A 20,294-nucleotide genomic window follows, 5' to 3' on the forward strand; every position below is an offset into this window, starting at 1 on the left:
ATGGCGGGTCAGTAGTAATTGTTGAAGGCACGAACGATTAAAATATCCTGCGATCACTCCGGGACCTGCGACAACCGTTTCGGGTAATCGCACGACACTTACCGTTGCTCCAAGTACGTCGCGGTAGCACCAGCAGCTGGGCAACAAATGTAATCATGCCCTGGCCCACCGCACTGTCCGCAAATTGAAGCTTCTAAATACGGTACGTGCGCGAACGAGAAGCGAGCTATGCCGTCTGAGTTCGAGAGCAGTTATTTCATAAAAGCAAAAACAAACAAAAATGTGACGTCACCTCCGGTAAAGTCAACTTCTCCTCCTTTCTCACCTTCTCTCAGCTAACGCATGCGCAGCGACCACAGAGCCCTCGGGGGCGATGTTCAGGTGGCGGCGTACGCGCGACGCGCGGCGGCGCAGAAAACGTCGTTCACCGCCGATCTAGCTTGCGCAGAAAAGTTCGTCGGGCGTCGGCGATACCGGAAGCGGCAAACGAGCGGCGCCCCAAAGCGAGCCAATCAGGTCTCACTATCCGCCTCTACGACGCAAATTTACGGTCTAGCGGTAGACGTTGGTCGCCTTCGATGAGGCCTTCTACGTCAGCAGGTGTTTCGGTGCCGACCGAAATAACAATGCAGGAGCGAGGCGGGATGCTCACTTGATCTTCGAGCACACTCAAGGCGTGGTGACTACGAGGGTTCTCGGGTGGTATCGCTTTATCTTCCGACAGTGTTATGGACTTCAATTTCAGGTCGATGATTGCGCCGTGTTGGTTCAGGAAGTCCATACCGAGAATGACGTCTCGTGAACACTGTTGGAGGATAACGAAGGTGGCAGGGTAAGTCCGGTCATGAATGGTTATTCTTGCCGTGTAGATTCCAGTCCGCGTGATGAGGTGTCCTCCAGCGGTCCGAATTTGAGGGCCTTCCCATGCGATCTTAACTTTCTTCAACTGGGCGGCGATGCGTCCACTCATTACGGAGTAATCAGCCCCTGTGTCCACTAAGGCGGTAACTGCGTGGCCGTCGAGAAGCACGCCGAGGGCAGTGGTTCTTTGTCTGACGTTGCAGTTAGGTCTTGGCGTCGGATCATGGTTGCGTCGTGTTGAACTGAAGTTGGAACGTCACGTCGTCAAGTCGTCTTTCGTCGGTGTAGTCTTGGCTTCCTGACTTCGTCGGGACGGCGGCGGGTCGTTATTATGTCGTCGAGATGGACTCTTCGGCGTGTTCGTCGGTGGTGGAGTATCTTCGTCAGTTCGACGAACAGCAACCGCCCCTCCATCGGTTGCTGCTATTAGTTCTCCGGATATGGGCTCGCCTAGCGGCACCGTCGTGTTGGCGAGTGTATGGTCGGCGCTGCGGCAACTGGTAGCGGCCTGGTGACGGCGAACGGGGCAGTCGTCGAGGGCTCCACTGAGTAGCGGCGAGGTAGTCGGCGATGTCACGAGGGTGTTCACCTTCCCGAGGGCGCGGTGCGTCGACGGCGAACCCTCACAATCCCAGGTCGCGGTATGGCCATCGGTGGTACACATGGCCGGCTTCGACGAAGTGGTAGCAGAGCGGTCGGTGGTCGCGGGCTCGCCAAATGTCCGTCTTCCTCGCGTAGCTGCGCTGGGCGACAGGTGGGCATGCTGGCGACGGTAGCGGTGGACGACGGAATTGCTGCGTTACAGGGCCCTGGCGTTGTCGTGGAGGGGGACCTTGACGGCGGGCGACGGCGGTCTAGGTCATCGCTTCCGGCTGAGGTTGCGGTGATCATAGTTGCACCTCAGGGACTCCAAGCGATCGCTGAACCTCTTACTTGATGATTTCAGCGATTGAATCCACTTGGGACTGCGACCTTGGGTAGAACTTCTTGAGCTCCTCCCGTAGGGCGGCTCTGATAGTCTTGCGTAGATCGTCGGTAGCGAGTGACTGAACCCCGGCGTAGTTTGTAGAATTCGTGCGGCGATGATCGAATTGCTGGTTTCGCATCTTGAGTGTCTTCTCGATGCTGGTGGCCTTGCGAAGAAACTCGTCGACGGTCTTCGGTGGGCTTCGTACCATTCCGGCAAAAAGTTCCTCTTTCACACCACGCATGAGTAGGTGGTCTTTCTTCTCCTCGGGCATTTCGGCGTCGGCGTAACCGACCAGACGGCTCTTTTCCTCCGTGAAGATCGCAGTTGTCTGATTAGGTAGCTGCACCCGGGATTATAATAGCGCTTGGGCTCGTTCTCGGCGTACGACGCTCGCGAATGTCTGCAGGAAGCCGCTTCGGAACAGGTGCCAGGTCGTTAAGGTTTCTTCTCGGTTCTCGAACCACGTCCCGGCAGCGTCTTCCAATGCGAACAAGACATGTCGCAGTTTCAGGAGAGCACGTTGTTGGGCGAGTTGGTCGTACATACTTAAAGAAGGGAATTGCGCTAAAAAAGACACGGACGAGTAAGGACATGGACGGGCGCACGTCCATGTCCTTACTCGTCCGTGTCTATTTTAGCGCAATTCCCTTCTTTAAGTATGTCGCAGTTTGTCGTCACTGTTCCCGCTGCTAAACGTAGGGACCCTCTCATACTTTTCAGCAAGCTTTCCGGGTCCTCAAATGTGGAACCACGGAATGTCGGTGGTTCCCTGGGCTGCTGCAGCACGATGGGGGATACAGGGGCTGCCATTGGGGTTGCCTTGGCCACAATCTTCTTGGTCTTCTCAGATAAAAGGCCGTGTTCCGGGGGCAGCTGTTGAAGACGGCGGCTTGCTCGATAGTCCGGGACTACGTTAATGTTCTCTTTGTGGTCCGGGCTTGGATCACGGCTTGTCGGGGGCGTCCGGTACATGAACAAAAAGCACCTCCACCAGATGTCACGTGGTAGTGACGGTTAAGAAGGCAGCAAAACTGTGATTAACGAAACGAGCGTTTCATTGGGCGAACATGTGTCCTCAGAAACAGGCTACACTCAAAGAAAGCGGTAGCGGCGAACACACTCGGCGATCGTCGAAAATCTTATCAACGGGTCAAGCGCGTCGGCTTTTATACATCAATCGTCGAATGTTCCAGACTTATCGTTGGGACCCGCGTGCCTTCCACAAAGTTCCACACCATTCGCGTCAGGTGATGAAACCAGATAACATAAGGCTCGGCTACAACAGAAAGCGGATAGAAGCATCGATAGCTTTCCAGAAACTTCGGATACATGCAGGCGCGTCCCGCGCTGTGCGATAAGATTTGTTAGGCGGCGCACCGTGGTCGCCCGATAAAGAAAAGTACACGTGTCAATATCGTTATGTAGTAGTGACGGTTAATAATACAGCTGGAGAAGAGCGAATGATATTACTAACATTTTATTGTGCCAATTTGTGGTCTTAAAAGCGAGTTACTCTGAAAGCACAGCAATAGCGGCGAACATGGTCGGCGATCATCGAAATCTGATCTGCCGGTGAAGCACTTCGGCTTTATACACGAGTCATCAAATATTCCATCTCAGTAACCAAGTAGTTCGCCTGGGCTTTGGTAAGGATGCGGCTGGCATACGCGACGACGTACTCTTCGAAGCCATCCTTGCGTTGTGCAAGAACAGATCCGAGCCCGACACCACTAGCGGCCGTATGGATCTCAGTTGGAACAGAGGGATCGAAGTGTCGCAGTACTGGAAGAGAGGTGAGAACGCGTCGCAGTTCTTGAAATGCGTCGTCACACGCCGGGGACCAGGCTGATAGGTCAGAACTGCCGGTGAGAGGCAGCGTCAAGGGGGCAATTATAGAGGCAATGTTACGGATGAAGCGTCGGAAATATCACCACAGGCCGATGAAGCTGCGAAGCTTCTTCATGGCGGTTGGTTCAGGGAACTAGGATACGGCGCTAAGTTTTGTGGGGTCCAGGAGGATACCGTCTTTTGAAACTACATGGCCGAGAATAGTAAGCGTGCGAGCGCCGAAGTTGCATTTCTTCAAATTTAGTTGCAGTACTGCAGTGGAGAGGCACCAAGGACTTCTACTTCAGCCCTCGGACAATGGTGTCCATCATTCACTCGAAAGCGCCAGGCACGTTGCAGATGCCGAACGGCATGCCGGTAAACTCATTTAGCCCATCAGAAGTTCGCGATCGGCCTCTGCCATTGGCACTTGCCAGTACCCGTAGCGTAGATCCAGCAAGCAAAAGAATTCCGCTCCTTGCAGACTGTCCTAGGCACCGTCGATGCGCGGCCGAGGATAAACATCTTTGTGCGTTGTTCGGTTAAGGTGGTGATAGTGGTTGCAGAACCGAATAGAGCCATCTTTTTTTACGAGAACAACCGGAGATGCCCAAGGACTGTTAGAGGGCTGGATGATGCCACGCTCCAGTATGTCGCCAACGTGCTCGTAGATGATACGGCGTTCAGCGAACGACACACGATACGGACGCTGTCCCAATGGTGTTTGTTGACCGGTGTCGATATGGTGAACGACGGCGGACGCTTGGCCCAAGGATGGTTGGTCAATGTGAAATGAGGAACAAAACCTTGGAGGAGCTTGATTTCTGTGTGCTGTGCAGGTGTGAGTTCTGCGTCGACAGCACGAGCGAAGACGTCTACAAGGGCAGCGATTGCGGTGGGAGGACTGACGGCACGAATCGGAAGTGATGCCGTATCACCAAACATGGTGGCTGGGAGAACGCAATAGAAAGCTTCAGACTTACCTAGGCACTCGCGGCGGAGTGGGGATGGTGGGCAGGTGGAAGGATTGCACATGTAATGAGCAGGAAGAACCGTCGCAAAAAGTGACAGCAAACGGAAGCAGAAAGTTCCGGCGGCGCGCACAAGTGGCGGACGGCGTAAACAGAACAGATGACTTCGCAGCAGGGTTATATGACAGAAGAACCAGAGCGGCGGAGAAAGGTGCGATATCGATGTCGGAGGCGGCAACAACTTTAGGAGAATAATAGTCATCAGGGTCAAAGCACGGCACCGATAACGTGAGTTCGGTACGAGCGCAGTCGATAAGTGCTTGATTGATAGATAGGAAATTCCAAACATAACGCTTTGAATGACGACCCAGGCTGTGCACGACGCTCAAGGACGAATGCGATGCGAGGTTGCCTTACGCGGAGAAAAGGAGGTAAGGCGAATGGTCACTCTGTCCAAATTGCGGTAAAGCTTCTCACTATTAATAGAAACGGCGGCTCCGGTGACGATAGTGCGTGTACGGTGACGCCGTCTACGGACAATTCAATTTCGTTCGCCGGGGCAGAATGAGGCCTTGAAATGTTCGATATATAAATTTAGTTCTTGCCTCTCGAACTACGACTGCTAGCTTTCCCCTCGGGATGGGCTGGGTTGGCGAACCATCGGGGAAATGGATCGGCAACGTGGGGAAGGCGACCGGCGTGAATTGAAGAGGAGACCACTGTAAGACGAGTCTGGAGGAAGGTTAGATGGGTCCTGACGCGGAAGTGGAGCAGGCCTGTAGCTTGAGGCGCCCCCACCTTCAGGTAAATGGGGGCTGCGACGGCGGCAGAATTGTGCTACGTGGCCGGAAAATGGCAGGAATAGCATATTGGCCGCTTATCAGGTGTACGCCATGGGTTGACGACAGGGGCTCCAGCGGACCAGTAAAGGACAATAGGAAGCGAAGGTAATGGCGGCACATGGAAGGTGCCAGAGGCCCGGTAGGCATCAGGAGCCGGATGAGCGTAAGGCCGAGCGACAACGTCAGCGCAAGTTAGCGGTCCAGCTGCAGACTGCGGAGAAGGGGCAGATGGCAGCGCCCCGGCGACTTGCGTCTGAATGACGTGACGAAGCGAAGGAGCCAAGGTTGTCGACGGCTGGGGTGCGCCATTCGCCAGAGAGAGTTGGCGTGCGACTTCCTGACGGATGAATTGCTTTATCTCCAGCATTAAAGCAGAGATGTCGGCAGCGCCGCAGCCGAACTCCAACGGAGATAGATCGGCGGTGTCCAGCTGAGCAGAACGTGTTGATGCACGCTGCTTGCACAGCTCGTCGTACTGCTGACAAAGCTCTATGACCTTGGCACTCGTCCGGGGACTCTTCGCGACGAGCATCTGGAAGGCATAGTCATCAATGCCTTTTATGACGTGCTTGATCTTGTCAGCTTCATCCGTAGAAGAGTTGACGTGCTTGTAGAGAGAGAGCACATCTTCTACGCAAGCGCTGCTCAGCGCGAAGCCGGCGAACGGCTTCGCGCTGAGCACGACGTTCGCTGAGCACGCTGAGCCACGCCGCAACTTCATCGCTTGAGTGGGCAAGGCAGCAGCAACATTGGCCACATGTTCAAACGTGTTCTCTTCTTCACGCAGCTTTTCACTGGCTTGGCTGTTTTCCCGGATCATACTACGAAGGCCTTCCTGGATGCATCACCGCTCACAAGTCATCATGCCCTGATATTTCCGCATGCGCGCGATGACTGCCCTATCGCCGCCCTGGAAGGTAGTCATGGTCTATTCACCGCTGCATTCGACAAGATACTGGCCTCTGCCATCGGTGACGTCAACCTAGATTGCCCGCTGATGCCAATCACGACGATGGCTCCGTTCAGTAATGCCACACCACGGCTTCATCGCTTCAGTGGGCAACGCAGCAGCAATATTGGCCAGAGGGTCAAACGTTGTCTCTTCTTCACGCAGCTTTTCACCGGCTTGGCTGTTTTCCCGGAGCATACTACGAAGGTCTTCCTGGATGCATCACCTCTCACATGTCATCACGCCCTGATGTTTCCCCATGCGTGCGATGACTGCCCTATCTCCGCCTTGGAAGATAGTCATGGTCTATTCGCCGCTGCATTCGACAAGATTCTGACCTCTGCCATCGGTAACGTCAACCTGAATGGCCCTCTAATGCCAGACGCACCGTTCAGTATAAAAGCCCCGCCACAGCTTCATCGGTTCAGTGGGCAACGCAGCAACAATACTGGCCAGATGTTCAAACGGTTCTCTTGTTCACTCAGGTATGTTTACTTAAGAACGCTTATTGTATTCGATCTGGCAACCACTTCTCATTGCTGATGCCTTGCCCATGCGAATGTTTTTCTACATGTATTTTTGTATGAGCTGAGCTTGTTTACTGCATGAGCAGCCTCCTACTGAGTGGCGATATTGAAACAAACCCGGGCACTACAAAACGCTCTATGACTCAAACGGATGATCCTGGCTCTAGGGTATCCGAAATGTTCGCTCAGCTTCCTGCCGGGCAAATTTAGATAACAAAGGATATAGCAGACATGCGAAAATCTATCGACGCTCGATTTGATGCCATTGAAAAACGGATAGATGATCTTGAGCAGCAGGCACCCACGTTTAGCGCAGCACACTACGATAAGCTACAGAGCCAGATTCAAAAAATGTCATCCACTATTAACCCACTTTCTTCCCAAAATGATGATTTAGATAATCGCTCGCGTCACAACAACCTTATTTATTATGGTCTAACAAAATCTGAGCATGACAGTAATGAATCACTGCAATCGCAAGTTAAAAATTCTTTTACTGACCTACTACAGGTTGATTTTCCTCATGTTGAGCGATTGCATAGGCTTGGTCGACCTATAGGTGCGACACCTCACCCCGTCATTATGAAGCTCCTAGATTTTTGTCGAAATATTAGTGCTCTAAAGAATGACTATAAACTAGGAAGGTCCCAGTGGCGCAAATCCGAAGATTTTTCTTCGAACGTGCGCTCCATCCGTAAAAAACTTTGGGACGCTTCAACACAAATCCGTAACAATGGTTCAGTGGTACACATCAGGCACGGCCAATCGTTTGTTGATAATCAGCTCTGGAATTGGGATGTCGTTTCCAACTCTCTTGTAAAATCACGTGATGGTACCACTCACCATCATTTACCGCTCTCCCAGGGGAACAATCCTTGACTTAACAATGACATGCAGGATTAACTTTGCATATCTAACAAATATTCCAGCTTTCCCTTTTTGGTGGCATCACATTGCCCGCACGTTATCGGCGTTACTGAGACCTGGTTGCATCGCGACATCTATAACTGCTAGATAACCCCCCCCCCCCTCCCAGGATATCGACACGTGTACTTATCTTTATCGGGCGACCACGTTTCGCCGCTTAACAACTCTAATCGCACACCGAGGGACGCGCCTGAATGTATCCGATGTTTCTGGAAAGTTATCGATGCTTCTACCCGGCTGTCTGTTGTCGCCGAACCTTGTGTTATCTGATTTCATCGCGTAACGCGAATGGTGTAGAACTTTGTGGAAGGCACACGGGTCCGAACGATTAGTCTGGAACATTCGACGAATGCTCTATAAAAGCCGACGCACTTGACCCGCTGATCAGATTTTCGACGATCGCCGACTGTGTTCGCCGCTCTCTTTGTGCTTTAAGTGTAGCCTGTTTTGTGGGCACAGGTTCGCCCAATAAAAGCTAGTTTTTGCCTTTCACAGTATTGCTACTGTGTTCTTTGACATCACGACCACGTGACATCTGGTGGAGGTGCTTTTCGTCCATGTACCGGACGCCCCCGACAAGCCGTGATCCAAGCCCGGACCGAAAAGAGAACACCAACGTAGTCCCGGAGCATCGAGCAAGCCGCCGTCTTCAACAGCTGCCCCCGGAGCACGGACTTCTACCTGAGAAGACCAAGAAGATTGTGGCCAAGGCAACCCCAATGGCAGCCCCAGCGTCCCCAATCGTGCTGCAGCAGCCCAGGGAACCTCCGACGTTCCGCGGATCAACAATCGAGGACCCGGAAACCTGGCTTGAGACGTATGAGAGGGTCGCTACGTTTAACAGTTGGGACAGCGAAGACAAGCTGCGGCATGTCTATTTCGCACTGGAAGACGCCGCCAGGACCTGGTTCGATAATCGGGAAGCCACCTTAACGACGTGGGACGCTGTTCCGAAGCGGCTTCTTGCAAACGTTTACAAGCGTCGTACGAAAAGAGCGAGCCCAAGCACTACTAGAAACCAGAGTGCAGCTGCCAAACGAGACAATCGCGATCTTCACGGAGGAGATGGCCCGTCTTTTCCGGCATGCCGACCCAGAAATGTCAGAGGAGAAAAAAGTCCGCTTCCTGATGCGGGGTGTCAAGCAAGAACTTTTCGCAGGACTTATCCGTAACCCGCCGAAGACCGTAGCTGAGTTTTCTGCAGAGGCATCGACGATCGAGAAAACTCTCGACATGCGCACCCGGCAATATAACCGCCAGGGGCTCACACCGCAGTACGCCATCCAAGGACTGGATTCCGACAACCTTCAGGATTCCATCAGGGCCATTGTGCGCAAAGAACTGCGCAAGGTCTTGCCTTCGTCGCAGCCCCAAGTGGCTTCGATCGCCGACATCGTGAAAGAAGAGGTGCACCGATCGCTTGGAGTTCCTGAGGTGCAACCAGAACCGCCGCAGCCTCAGCCGCAAGCGATGAGCTACGCCGCCGTCGCCCGCCGTCAAGGTCCCCTTCCACGACCGCGCCAGGGCCCCGTAACGCCGCAATTCCGTCGACCACCACCGCCGCCGCCAGCACGCCCACCCGTCGCCGAGCGCAGCTACCCGAGGAAGACAGACGTTTGGCGCGCTCCTGACCACCGCCCGCTCTGCTACCACTGCGGAGAAGCAGGTCACGTCTACCGACGATGCCCATACCGAGAGATGGGACTGCGAGGTTTCGCCGTCAACGCGCCGCGTCCACAGCTTGGAGAGCGCCCACGTGACATCGCCGACTACCTCGCCGCTACTGAATGGAGCTCTTCGCGTTCGCCATCACCAGGCCGCTACCTGTCGCCGCAGCGCCGACCATACACTGGCCTAGCCCGGGGCCGGTCAGCGAGCCCATATCCGGAAAACTAAAAGCAGCAACCGATGGAGGTGCGGTTGCTGTTCGTCGAACTGACGAAGATTCTCCGCCGCCGACGAAGTCGACGAAGAAACCATCTCGACGACCTAATGACGACACGCCGCCGTCCCGACGAAGTCAACAAGCCAAGACTACACCGACGAAAGACGACTTGACGACGCGACGTTCCAGCTTCAGTTCAACACGACGCAGCCGTGATCCGACGCCAAGACCTAACTGCAACGCCAGACAAAGAACCACCGACCTCGATGTGCTTCTCGATGGCCACGCGGTTACCGCCTTAGTGGACACAGGGGCTGATTACTCCGTCATGAGTGGACACATCGCCGCCCAGTTGAAGAAGGTTAAGGCTGCATGGGAAGGCCCTCAAATTCGCACCGCTGGAGGACACCTGATTACGCCGACTGGAATCTGCACGGCAAGGATAACCATTCATGACTTGCTTACCCTGCCACCTTCGTTATCCTCCAACAGTGTTCTCGAGACGTCATTCTCGGTATGGACTTCCTGAACCAACACGGCGCAGTCATCGACCTGAAGTCGAAGTCAATAACGCTGTCGGAAGATAAAGCGATACCGCCGGAGAGCCCTCGTAGTCACCACGCCTTGAGTGTGCTCGAAGACCAAGTGAGCATCCCGCCCCGCTCCAGCATTGTTATTTCGGTCGGCACTGAAATACCCGCTGACGTAGAAGGTGTCATCGAAGGCGACCAACGTCTCCTGCTAGACCGTGAAATTTGCGTCGCAAGAGGGATCGCTCGACTGCATGGAGGGAAAACTGAAGTGTTGCTGACAAACTTCAGCCCGGAGTTAAGGCACATCAACAAGGGCACGACGATCGCGTACATCGAGGAAATTGTGGAAACCAGTAATGCGTTTGTGCTCTCGGATTCCGCCGCATCTACCCCGACGACCATGGTTCCCGAACCAGACTACGACATTAATCCAAGTCTCCCAGTGATTAAGCAACAGCAGCTCAGAAGTCTGCTCCGACGATACAAAGGCTGCTTTTCGACATCGAGGATTCGACAAACACCAGTCGCCAAGCATCGCATAATCACCGAGGAGTACGCTCGACCACTCCGCCAAAGCCCTTACCGAGTTTCGCCGCGAGAACGCGAAGCTATAAGAGAACAAGTCGACGAAATGCTGCGCGACGACATCATCCAGCCGTCGAAAAGCCCGTTGGCATCCCCTATTGTTCTGGTGAAGAAAAAGGACGGAACCCTACGTTTCTGCGTCGATAATCGTCGTCGGAACAAGATCACGAAGAAGGACGTATACCCCCTTCCACGGATAGACGACGCATTGGATCGGCTCTGCAACGCTAAGTACTTCTCCTCGATGGACCTCAAGTCTGGCTATTGGCAAATAGAAGTCGACGAAAGAGATCGCGAAAAGACCGCCTTCATCACCCCAGACGGCCTCTACGAGTTCAAGGTTATGCCATTTGGACTGTGCTCGGCGCCTGCAACGTTCCAGCGCGTGATGGACACGGTTTTAGCTGGATTGAAATGGCAGACCTGTCTCGTTTACTTGGATGACATCGTTGTATTCGCCGGAAATTTCGACGATCACCTTAGGCGGCTTGCCACAGTACTAGAGGCCATCAAGTCATCAGGGCTCACTCTGAAGCCAGAAAAATGCCGCTTCGCTTACGACGAGCTTCTGTTCCTAGGCCACGTCATCAGTAAATCCGGTGTACGCCCCGACCCGCAGAAAACAGCTGCCATCGCAAAGTTCCCGCAGCCCACCGACAAGAAGGCAGTGCGTAGATTCCTAGGCATGTGTGCCTACTACAGGCCCTTTGTCAAGGACTTTTCACGCATCGCCGAGCCGTTGACACGTCTAACTAAATGTGATGTTGAGTTCAAGTGGGAAACCCCGCAGGCCGACGCATTTGAAGAACTCAAACGACGCATGCAGTCGCCGCCGGTACTTGCGCACTTCGACGAGTACGCCGATACAGAAATCCATACTGACGCCAGTAGCCTAGGCCTCGGTGCCGTTCTAGTCCAGAGGAAAAACGGAGTCGAACAGGTGATATCTTACGCTAGCCGGTCGCTGTCAAAAGCGGAAGGCAACTATTCTACGACCGAAAAGGAATGCCTCGCCATCGTTTGGGGGTCAGGTAAATTTCGCCCTTATCATTATGGCAGGCCATTCAAAGTCGTCAGTGACCATCACGCGTTGTGTTGGCTAGCGAGTATAAAGGATCCCTCAGGACGACTGGCGCGGTGGAGTCTCAGACTACAAGAATATGACATCACAGTACCCTACAAGTCCGGACGAAAACACTCCGATGCCGATTGCCTATCACGCGCCCCCATTGACCCGCCGCCGCAAGATGACGAAGATGACGACGCCTTCCTTGGCATGATAAGCGCGGAAGACTTCGCTGAACAGCAACGGGCAGACCCGGAGCTAAAAGGCCTGGTGGAATATTTGGAAGGGCACACCGACGTTGTCCCCAGGGCATTTAAGCGCGGACTATCTTCCTTCACGCTTCAAAACAATCTCCTCGTGAAGAAGAACTTTTCACCAGTCCGCGCCAACTACCTTCTTGTTGTCCCGTCAGGACTTCGTCCAGAAGTATTGCACGCCCTACATGACGATCCGACCGCTGGACACCTCGGTTTTTCCCGGACACTCTCGAGGATACAACAAAAGTATTATTGGCCGCGCCTGACCGCCGACGTCGCCCATTATGTCAGAACATGCCGAGACTGTCAGCGACGTAAGACACCGCCGACAAGGCCAGCCGGATTACTACAGCCAATCGAGCCTCCTTGCCGACCATTCCAGCAGATCGGGATGGACTTGCTGGGACCCTTTCCGACGTCAACAACGGGAAATAAGTGGATCGTCGTGGCGACAGACTACCTCACCCGCTTCGCTGAAACTAAAGCACTGCCGAAAGGTAGCGCAGCCGAAGTGGCGAAATTTTTTGTCGAAAACATCCTGCTTCGACATGGCGCCCCAGAAGTCCTCATCACCGACAAGAAGGCAGTGCGTAGGCAGTCTCATCACCGACAGAGGAACGGCCTTTACAGCGGAGCTCACCCAAGCCATTGTAAAATACAGTCAGACAAGGCACAGGAGGACCACGGAGACCATTCGTCTACCACCCGCGGACGAATGGTCTTACGGAGCGGCTGAATAAGACACTAGCCGACATGCTAGCGATGTACGTCGACGTCGAACATAAGACCTGGGATGCCGTCCTGCCGTACGTAACATTTGCTTACAATACGGCGGTGCAAGAAACAACACAGATCACGCCGTTTAAGCTGGTTTACGGCAGGAACCCGACGACGACGCTCGACGCCATGCTGCCCCACGTCACTGACGAAGAGAATGTTGACGTCGCTAGCTATCTCCAGCGCGCCGAAGAAGCCCGACAGCTCGCCCGCCTACGGATCAAGAAACAACAGAGGACCGACAGCCGACACTACAACCTCCGACGACGCTTTGTTGAGTACCAGCCCGGCGACCGTGTTTGGGTTTGGACACCGATACGCCGACGAGGACTCAGTGAGAAACTACTCCGACGTTATTTCGGACCCTACAAGGTCATCCGACGTATTGGTGCTCTGGACTATGAGGTCGTGCCAGACGGCATTTCGCATTCACAGCGGCGCCGCGCACGATCTGAAGTGGTCCACGTGGTGCGCCTTAAACCCTTTTACGGACGCTGACGAAATTCCTTATTTTTTTGTTGTTGTTTTCGTTGCTACGGGTGTTTTTATTTCGCTTGTATGTAGCATCGGGTCGATGCTTTTTAAGAGGGGGGTATTGACACGTGTACTTATCTTTATCGGGCGACCACGTTTCGCCGCTTAACAACTCTAATCGCACAGCGAGGGACGCGCCTGAATGTATCCGATGTTTCTGGAAAGTTATCGATGCTTCTACCCGGCTGTCTGTTGTCGCCGAACCTTGTGTTATCTGATTTCATCGCGTAACGCGAATGGTGTAGAACTTTGTGGAAGGCACACGGGTCCGAACGATTAGTCTGGAACATTCGACGACTGCTCTATAAAAGCCGACGCGCTTGACCCGCTGATGAGATTTTCGACGATCGCCGACTGTGTTTGCCGCTCTCGTGGTGCTTTAAGTGTAGCCTGTTTTGTGGGCACATGTTCTCCCAATAAAAGCTAGTTTTTGCCTTTCACAGTATTGCTACTGTGTTCTTTGACGTCACGACCACGTAACATCCTTCCGTGACATCCAACATCCGTGACATCCAACGCCTTAAGAGTAGACAGAAAGTGGGCAGAGATGGAGGCTTTGCTTTATTTTTGCGTTCTGACCTATAGTTTTCTGTACTACAATCCCCACTTGAAATCCAGGTGATCTGGTGTAAGGTGCAGATTAATAAAACAAATGTAATCATTGGTGAGTTTTATCTCACCTCTCAGACACGCCTTAAATGAAATAACGATCATTACCGCAATTATCCAAGAGCGTGGTTTTGGCTCTTAATGTTTCATCTGCATGGGGGACTTCAATGTACCTAACGTTTCGTGGGCTTCATTATCGGTAACTGGTGATAACGTCCCTCTTCCTAGAGAGTTGCTTGAATTTTCACTATCCCTTGGAATGAAACAAATTGTATCTGATCCTCATCCTCTCCCATACTAGATTTGATTTTCCTAAATGCAACGCTCTTTACAAATGGCTTTGAGTGTAAGATTACCGACGGCATTTCCGATCACAACGCTGTTATTGCTACTATTAGTTTTCAGATTCAAGGCGCCACTACGAATATACCAGCTTTTACGATTTTAATCAGGCAGATGATACGTCCATACTTGATACATTAAACATTTCATTCGACAGATTCTCCTGGTTATGCACTACGAGTGATATGGATACTTTATTCTCCCACTTATAAAACATTGTTCATAGTAGCATAGTGCGCTATGTGCCATTAATAGCAAAAAAGAAATATCTTGACCTTCCTTGGATGACAAGGTAAATACTGCATTTGAAGGGTCGAGTAGCCAGAGCACGTCTGAAGCATCACATGAATGTGGAAACAAATGACCAGTTTCGCTTTATGAAGGAAGAACTCCGTCAAAAAAGTGATGCATTTAAGAACTTTTATCAGTTCACTCTACCTAACCTAATTAAAAATAACCCACGAAAATTTTGGAGATGGATTTCGCCTATGAAAAACTGCACGCATACATTTCTATTAGATGATTCCGAAGTAAGTGATCCTGGAGCTATTGCTAGAGAATTCAATGAATATTTTTAGTCTGTATTAGCACAGAACAATGGCGTAATTCCTCCCTATTCCACGACAACTAGCATGTCCTGTGCCATTAACAATGTTACAATATTAAGCGAGGAGTTCTGAACCTCATTTTAAATCTTGTCACCAAATAAGGCTGCAGTCCAAGCAATGTAAACTATGTGTTCCTTCATCGTTATGCGCTTTGGAAGTGTCAATACCTCACATTGATTTTTGAGCGATCAGTGTCTACTTGTACATTTCCTTGTTCATGGAAAAGGGCCAGGTTCATTCCATTGTTCAAATCTGGGCAGAAACAATCTCTTCTAAATTATAGTCCCCTTTGTTTAACTTCACATGCATGCAGACTCCTTGGACACATAATTTATAAGCACATTATCACTTTTCTCGAGTCTAATAACCGTTTATGCAGTGCTCAGCATTAATTTCCTAGTGGTTTTAGCACAGTGACTCAAGTAACTGAATCTAAACATGACATCAGCTCTGCTCTTGATTTAGGTCATCAAGTAGATGCGCTCTTCATTAATTTCTCCAAGGCATTTGAAGCTGTACCACATCCTAAACTATTACATAAGCTAAGCCTTATCCTTAATAACCCTCTTCTCGTTGACTGGATCTGCAGTTTTCTTTATGATCGTCCACAGTATGTTTCTTTTAATTCATTCAACTCTCCTGAAGCATCAGTATCTTCCGGAGTACCCCAAGGTTCTATTTTTGGGCCATTGATTTTTTTGCTTTAAATTAACGACATTGCAAACTCTGTTTCAGTAAAAATTCGGCTTTACGCTGACGACTGCGATCTCTAGGATGTCATTTCTGTACCTAACGATAATAACGCTCTGAATCAATCTTTTATAAGTTTTTGTGAGTGGTGGGAACTCTGGCAAATGGGCATTAACTTAAAAAAAAAGAACAGTCGCCATGTCCTTTCACAAGCATGCTATTTGCTCATACTTCAATTATTCCTATAAACCCACTTTTCTGCAGCGCGCATATGAATATAAGTATTTAGGCCTCCTTTTCACTCCAAGGTTATCCTGGTCTGAACATATTCTAACAACTTGCCACAAAGCACTAAAGAAACTTGGTTACCTAACCCGAACCGTACGTGCTGCCCCCAAAGAAAGGAAACTCATTACATACAAAACATTTGTAAGACCTATTCTTGAATATGCGGCTACCATATGGAACTGTTACAAAATTTCGGACAACCACAAAATTGAATATGTTCAGAAAAACGCGGTTCGTTTCATATACCGCCGTTATGACAGAATGTTTTCACCGTCATCTCATCTGCATATGCTCGGTTTAACCCCTCTTTCCCACCATCATCACATTGCTTCTCTGAAACTTCTACACTCTCTAGTTAACTCTCCACATTATGCTTCACCTAACACATATCGGATCCGTGGAAAGCCCCTAATAATTAGAAACAGAAATGACTTAAACTTATCAGTCTTTTTTGCTCGCACAAATGCTTTTAGATAATTTTTTTCCTAGGACAGTTGAATTCCGGAACGGCCTGCCTGGTTCCATCCGCAGTTTACTACATACAGAATTTGCGGATGCTATTGAGTGGTCCCCTTAGCCATGTTGCTCACATATGCTTCTTTTGTATGGTGATTTGTATTTTCCACATTTTGTATTCACCCACTCCAGCAATAGCCCTTCTGGGCTGCAGTATTTGTAAATAAATAAATAAAACAAATAAATTACCGATCTTGTTTCTGCATTGCGCCTAAAACTTTGTTGATGTTTTACTTGTGATAATTATAATTTACGATACTTTGTTGAGCAGGTGGACAACAGTAACCCGACTTGACACTGCTTTGTTGCTTACGATATTCAAAAATACCGAATAGTTCATTTTCGGATACCAACAAACTATCACACACCAATTACTCTTATTCGAAACGTGGCATTTCGGCCACCCTATAGCAAATACATTACTGAAGCTAAATACGTCTATGACCGGCTCGTGAATTTACAGTTTTCCTTCAGCTGCGGGAATATTAAACCATGACCCGCCTAGGTAAATTATTTTCTTCACGTTAGCTTCATGTTAGGTAATTTAAACACGCTAGAGTTTTTCAGAACACCTACCTTCTTAAATTACTCTTGACAATTCTGACGACAATTTTATATAGATTTCTTTGTGTCACTTCAGCGGCGCGCTTCAGAAAATATGGGCAACACTAGTCTGTAATGGTTCATAATGTGCGATGGAAAACCAGGTCTGTAGATGACAAAGATAAGTGACGAATGTCTAGCCTTCTTCATTACAATGGGAATCGGGTTATCCGCAAGCGACGCGATCTTTACACCACGCGCACCAGGGCCCGGTCTTAGTAGGCATCACCCAGTCATGAACATTAGCGTCTGTATGACCTCCGGTGAACATTTCACAATAAAACATGTCATTAACACATTACATGAAAGAACCAGCCATTATTTATTTGTCTGCGGCCGCTAGAGCAGCATCTACCTAACCCCTCCCCCCCCCCTCCCCGGCCTCCCACCTGCGCGGGCTCATTCCTCTTGGTAGGATCCCTCCGTTTCAGGCTTTGTGGTAAAGCATACGAAAAACGAACATTTACTGCAGGAGTCCAAGTCTATGTACAGGTTTATATTAGTGTAGCTTCCGGGCCGACCGGAAAGCTGCGGCAGAGTGGCGGCAAGCACGCCATTCCGCCAATTCACGTCTGTGTGGAAACAAAGAGGAGGTCTTCGGTGGTTGCTGTGTCCACGCGTGACCCACGCGCTGCCTCTCGCGATCTCCAGATTAGCGAGGCAATCGCGCCACAATTTGCTCGCTCTGCAACGTGCCGCCCGAAACAGATTGTCCACTCAAGCGAATATATCGCGAAATGAAAGCAAGTATAGAGCTGCGCTCGAATTTTTCATTAAGGAGTATCGTAATTGTCGGTGAATATGTCACAAATTATATGCCACCCTCGAACTCATGCGGTGTAGTGCTTCCGAGGCACCACAGCAGGAACTCTTGAACTGGCACTGCACGCACGAGCTACAGGCCGACTGCACCGAGGCACTGATGTGGTCACGTGGGCTCTTTCTAGCGTAGGTAGTGGCTTACAAAACTATGCGTCACTTTTTCGAGGAGTAGGGTTTCGCCATTCGGCTGCTCTATGTGATCTGATGGTGCCAGTGTGTGGGTCCGGGTGGCAAACTCTAACGAGCAACAAGTCCCTCTACGAGCGAACTGTGGGCAACTCTGACCATTTCTGCCTATGTAAATCACATTCCGTTCTTTGCTCCCTGTTATCCCCTCCCTTTGCTTCGCTCCCCTAATCCCACTCCATGGCTCACCGCTGTTCTGGTGTCAGCCGTTTGCGCTAAACAGTTACTGTGCGGTCAGCAGTAAATCCCATTTCGTTCTGTTTCCTTGTATTTTGTTATGTAGTAGTTAAATAATTATTAACACCAAAAGTTAATGACAACCAATTAATACCACTAAGATTATTGCCAAATGTTGGCGTTAATTGCAATGAATCGGTTTGTCCAAGAGCACTCCTAAGCGATGCTACTTAGATGCTTTACAGCAGCATTGCTGCCTTGAAAGTGCCGGTTATGCACCGTTTATGCTGGGCTTTGCAAAACTGGGTCAATAGTAGAAGGGTAATGCGAGGCTGCGCACCCTCTGTAGCTGAGTCCGCAGGCGAGCCATGCAGTAGCAGATCATGATGAGCGATGCCAGAATGACTGCGATGCCACTCACGATCAGGACGAGCGCTGTCATGGGCATTACTGTCGGCAGAGAGAGACCAAAGCGGAATATTAGACATAGGTTTAAACTAATGTAGTCTTTCTTAAATTAGCAGGAAAGTAAAGCTGAGTTGAAATAGTTAAATCAAATATTTCAAATAACGAATTAGTAAGCTATACAGATGGCTGCGCAAATTAAATCAGAGAGAATGTGCTGATACTCACAACCAGATGTATATCACAAACAGCATAAACAAAAGTTGACCGCTTCAGTAATTTCATAGAGTGTGTTAACCGTGAATAAGGATAATATTGTTACGTAAGAAGACGCAGATGAAAAGCTATATACAAGTATATTTACAACGTAATACGCCGCACTTGGCCAAGAGGCAACAGCCCGCGCTAGCCTCCAATCGTGGTCTTCGTCTTCTTACTGCTCGCCTCTTCGTCATCGGTAATACCATTCCGTAGCACTACCCCCGGCGGCAAAAGCGCCGTCCCGGAGCGACTAAAGGCCGGACTCGGAAGCAGTGTAGTAGGCCTTGAGCCTATTGACGTGCACGACATCGCTAGATGCCACAGTAGATGACGAAGTGGAGCTCACAGGAGCAATTTCGTACGTCACAGGCGTCACCTGGCGCAGCACGCGGTAGGGCCCAGTGTATCGCGAAAGGAGCTTTTGTGAAAGTCCGACGTGGTGAGAGGGTGACCACAAGAGCACGAGTGCACCAGGCGAAAACTGTACGTCACGGTGGCGGGCATTGTACTGACGCTGCTGAGTGGTTTGCGAGTCCGTCAGTCGAGCACCGGCAAGCTGGCGTGAATGGTCGGCGAGGGCGATGGCGTCGCGCGCATACTCTCTTGTTGAGATCGAAGCAGGAGGAAGTGCCGTGTCAAGCGGCAACGTCGGTTCGCCACCGTAGAGTAGATAAAAGGGAGAAAATCCGGCGGTGTCGTGCCGGGAAGAATTATATGCAAATGTGACGTCAGGAAGGAGAATGTCCCAGTCGTAGTGGTCCTTGGAAACGTACTTGGACAACATATCGGTAAGAGTACGGTTTAACCACTCTGTCAGGCCATTGGTTTGAGGATGGTATGAGGTAGTCAGCTTGTGTTGAGTGGAGCAGGAACGTACAATGTCGGCGATAACTTTCGAGAGGAAGTTACGACCATGGTCAGTGAGCAGCTGTCGCGGGGCGCCCTGAAGTAAGATAATGTCACGCAAGAGAAAGTCCGCGATGTCAGTGGCGCAACTGGTAGGGAAAGCCCGCGTGATAGCCTATCGGGTGGCGTAATCAGTTGCGACGGCTACCCATTTGTTCCCAGAGGATGACGTGGGAAAGGGACCGAGGAGGTCTCATCCAACACGAAAGAACGGTTCCACAGGGACAGTGATCGGCTGGAGATGACCGGCAGGTAGCACCTGAGGTGTTTTCCTACGCTGGCAGGTATCACAGGCAGCAACATAGCGTCGGACGGAGCGAGCGAGACCAGGCCAATAGAAGCGGCGGCGGACGCGGTCGTACGTGCGGGT

The 20,294-nt window shown here is 50.9% G+C and overlaps 1 protein-coding gene across 5 annotated transcripts in view; it reads right to left on the minus strand.

Annotated features, from left to right (window-relative positions):
* LOC135912444 (uncharacterized) overlaps positions 1–20,294 on the minus strand; it is an 861,485-nt gene that overhangs the window by 54,993 nt on the left and 786,198 nt on the right. For 4 of the 5 annotated variants that reach the window (XM_070532621.1, XM_070532622.1, XM_070532626.1 and 1 more), the window contains one exon: positions 18,693–18,802. The exons of the other annotated variant lie outside the window; for it this stretch is intronic. In XM_070532621.1, coding sequence (XP_070388722.1) covers positions 18,693–18,802 — 110 coding nt within the window. The remainder of the gene's footprint in view (positions 1–18,692; positions 18,803–20,294) is intronic. 5 annotated transcript variants of the gene reach the window in all.

Source organism: Dermacentor albipictus, chromosome 1 (assembly GCF_038994185.2).
Source record: "Dermacentor albipictus isolate Rhodes 1998 colony chromosome 1, USDA_Dalb.pri_finalv2, whole genome shotgun sequence".
NCBI lineage: Eukaryota > Metazoa > Arthropoda > Arachnida > Ixodida > Ixodidae > Dermacentor > Dermacentor albipictus.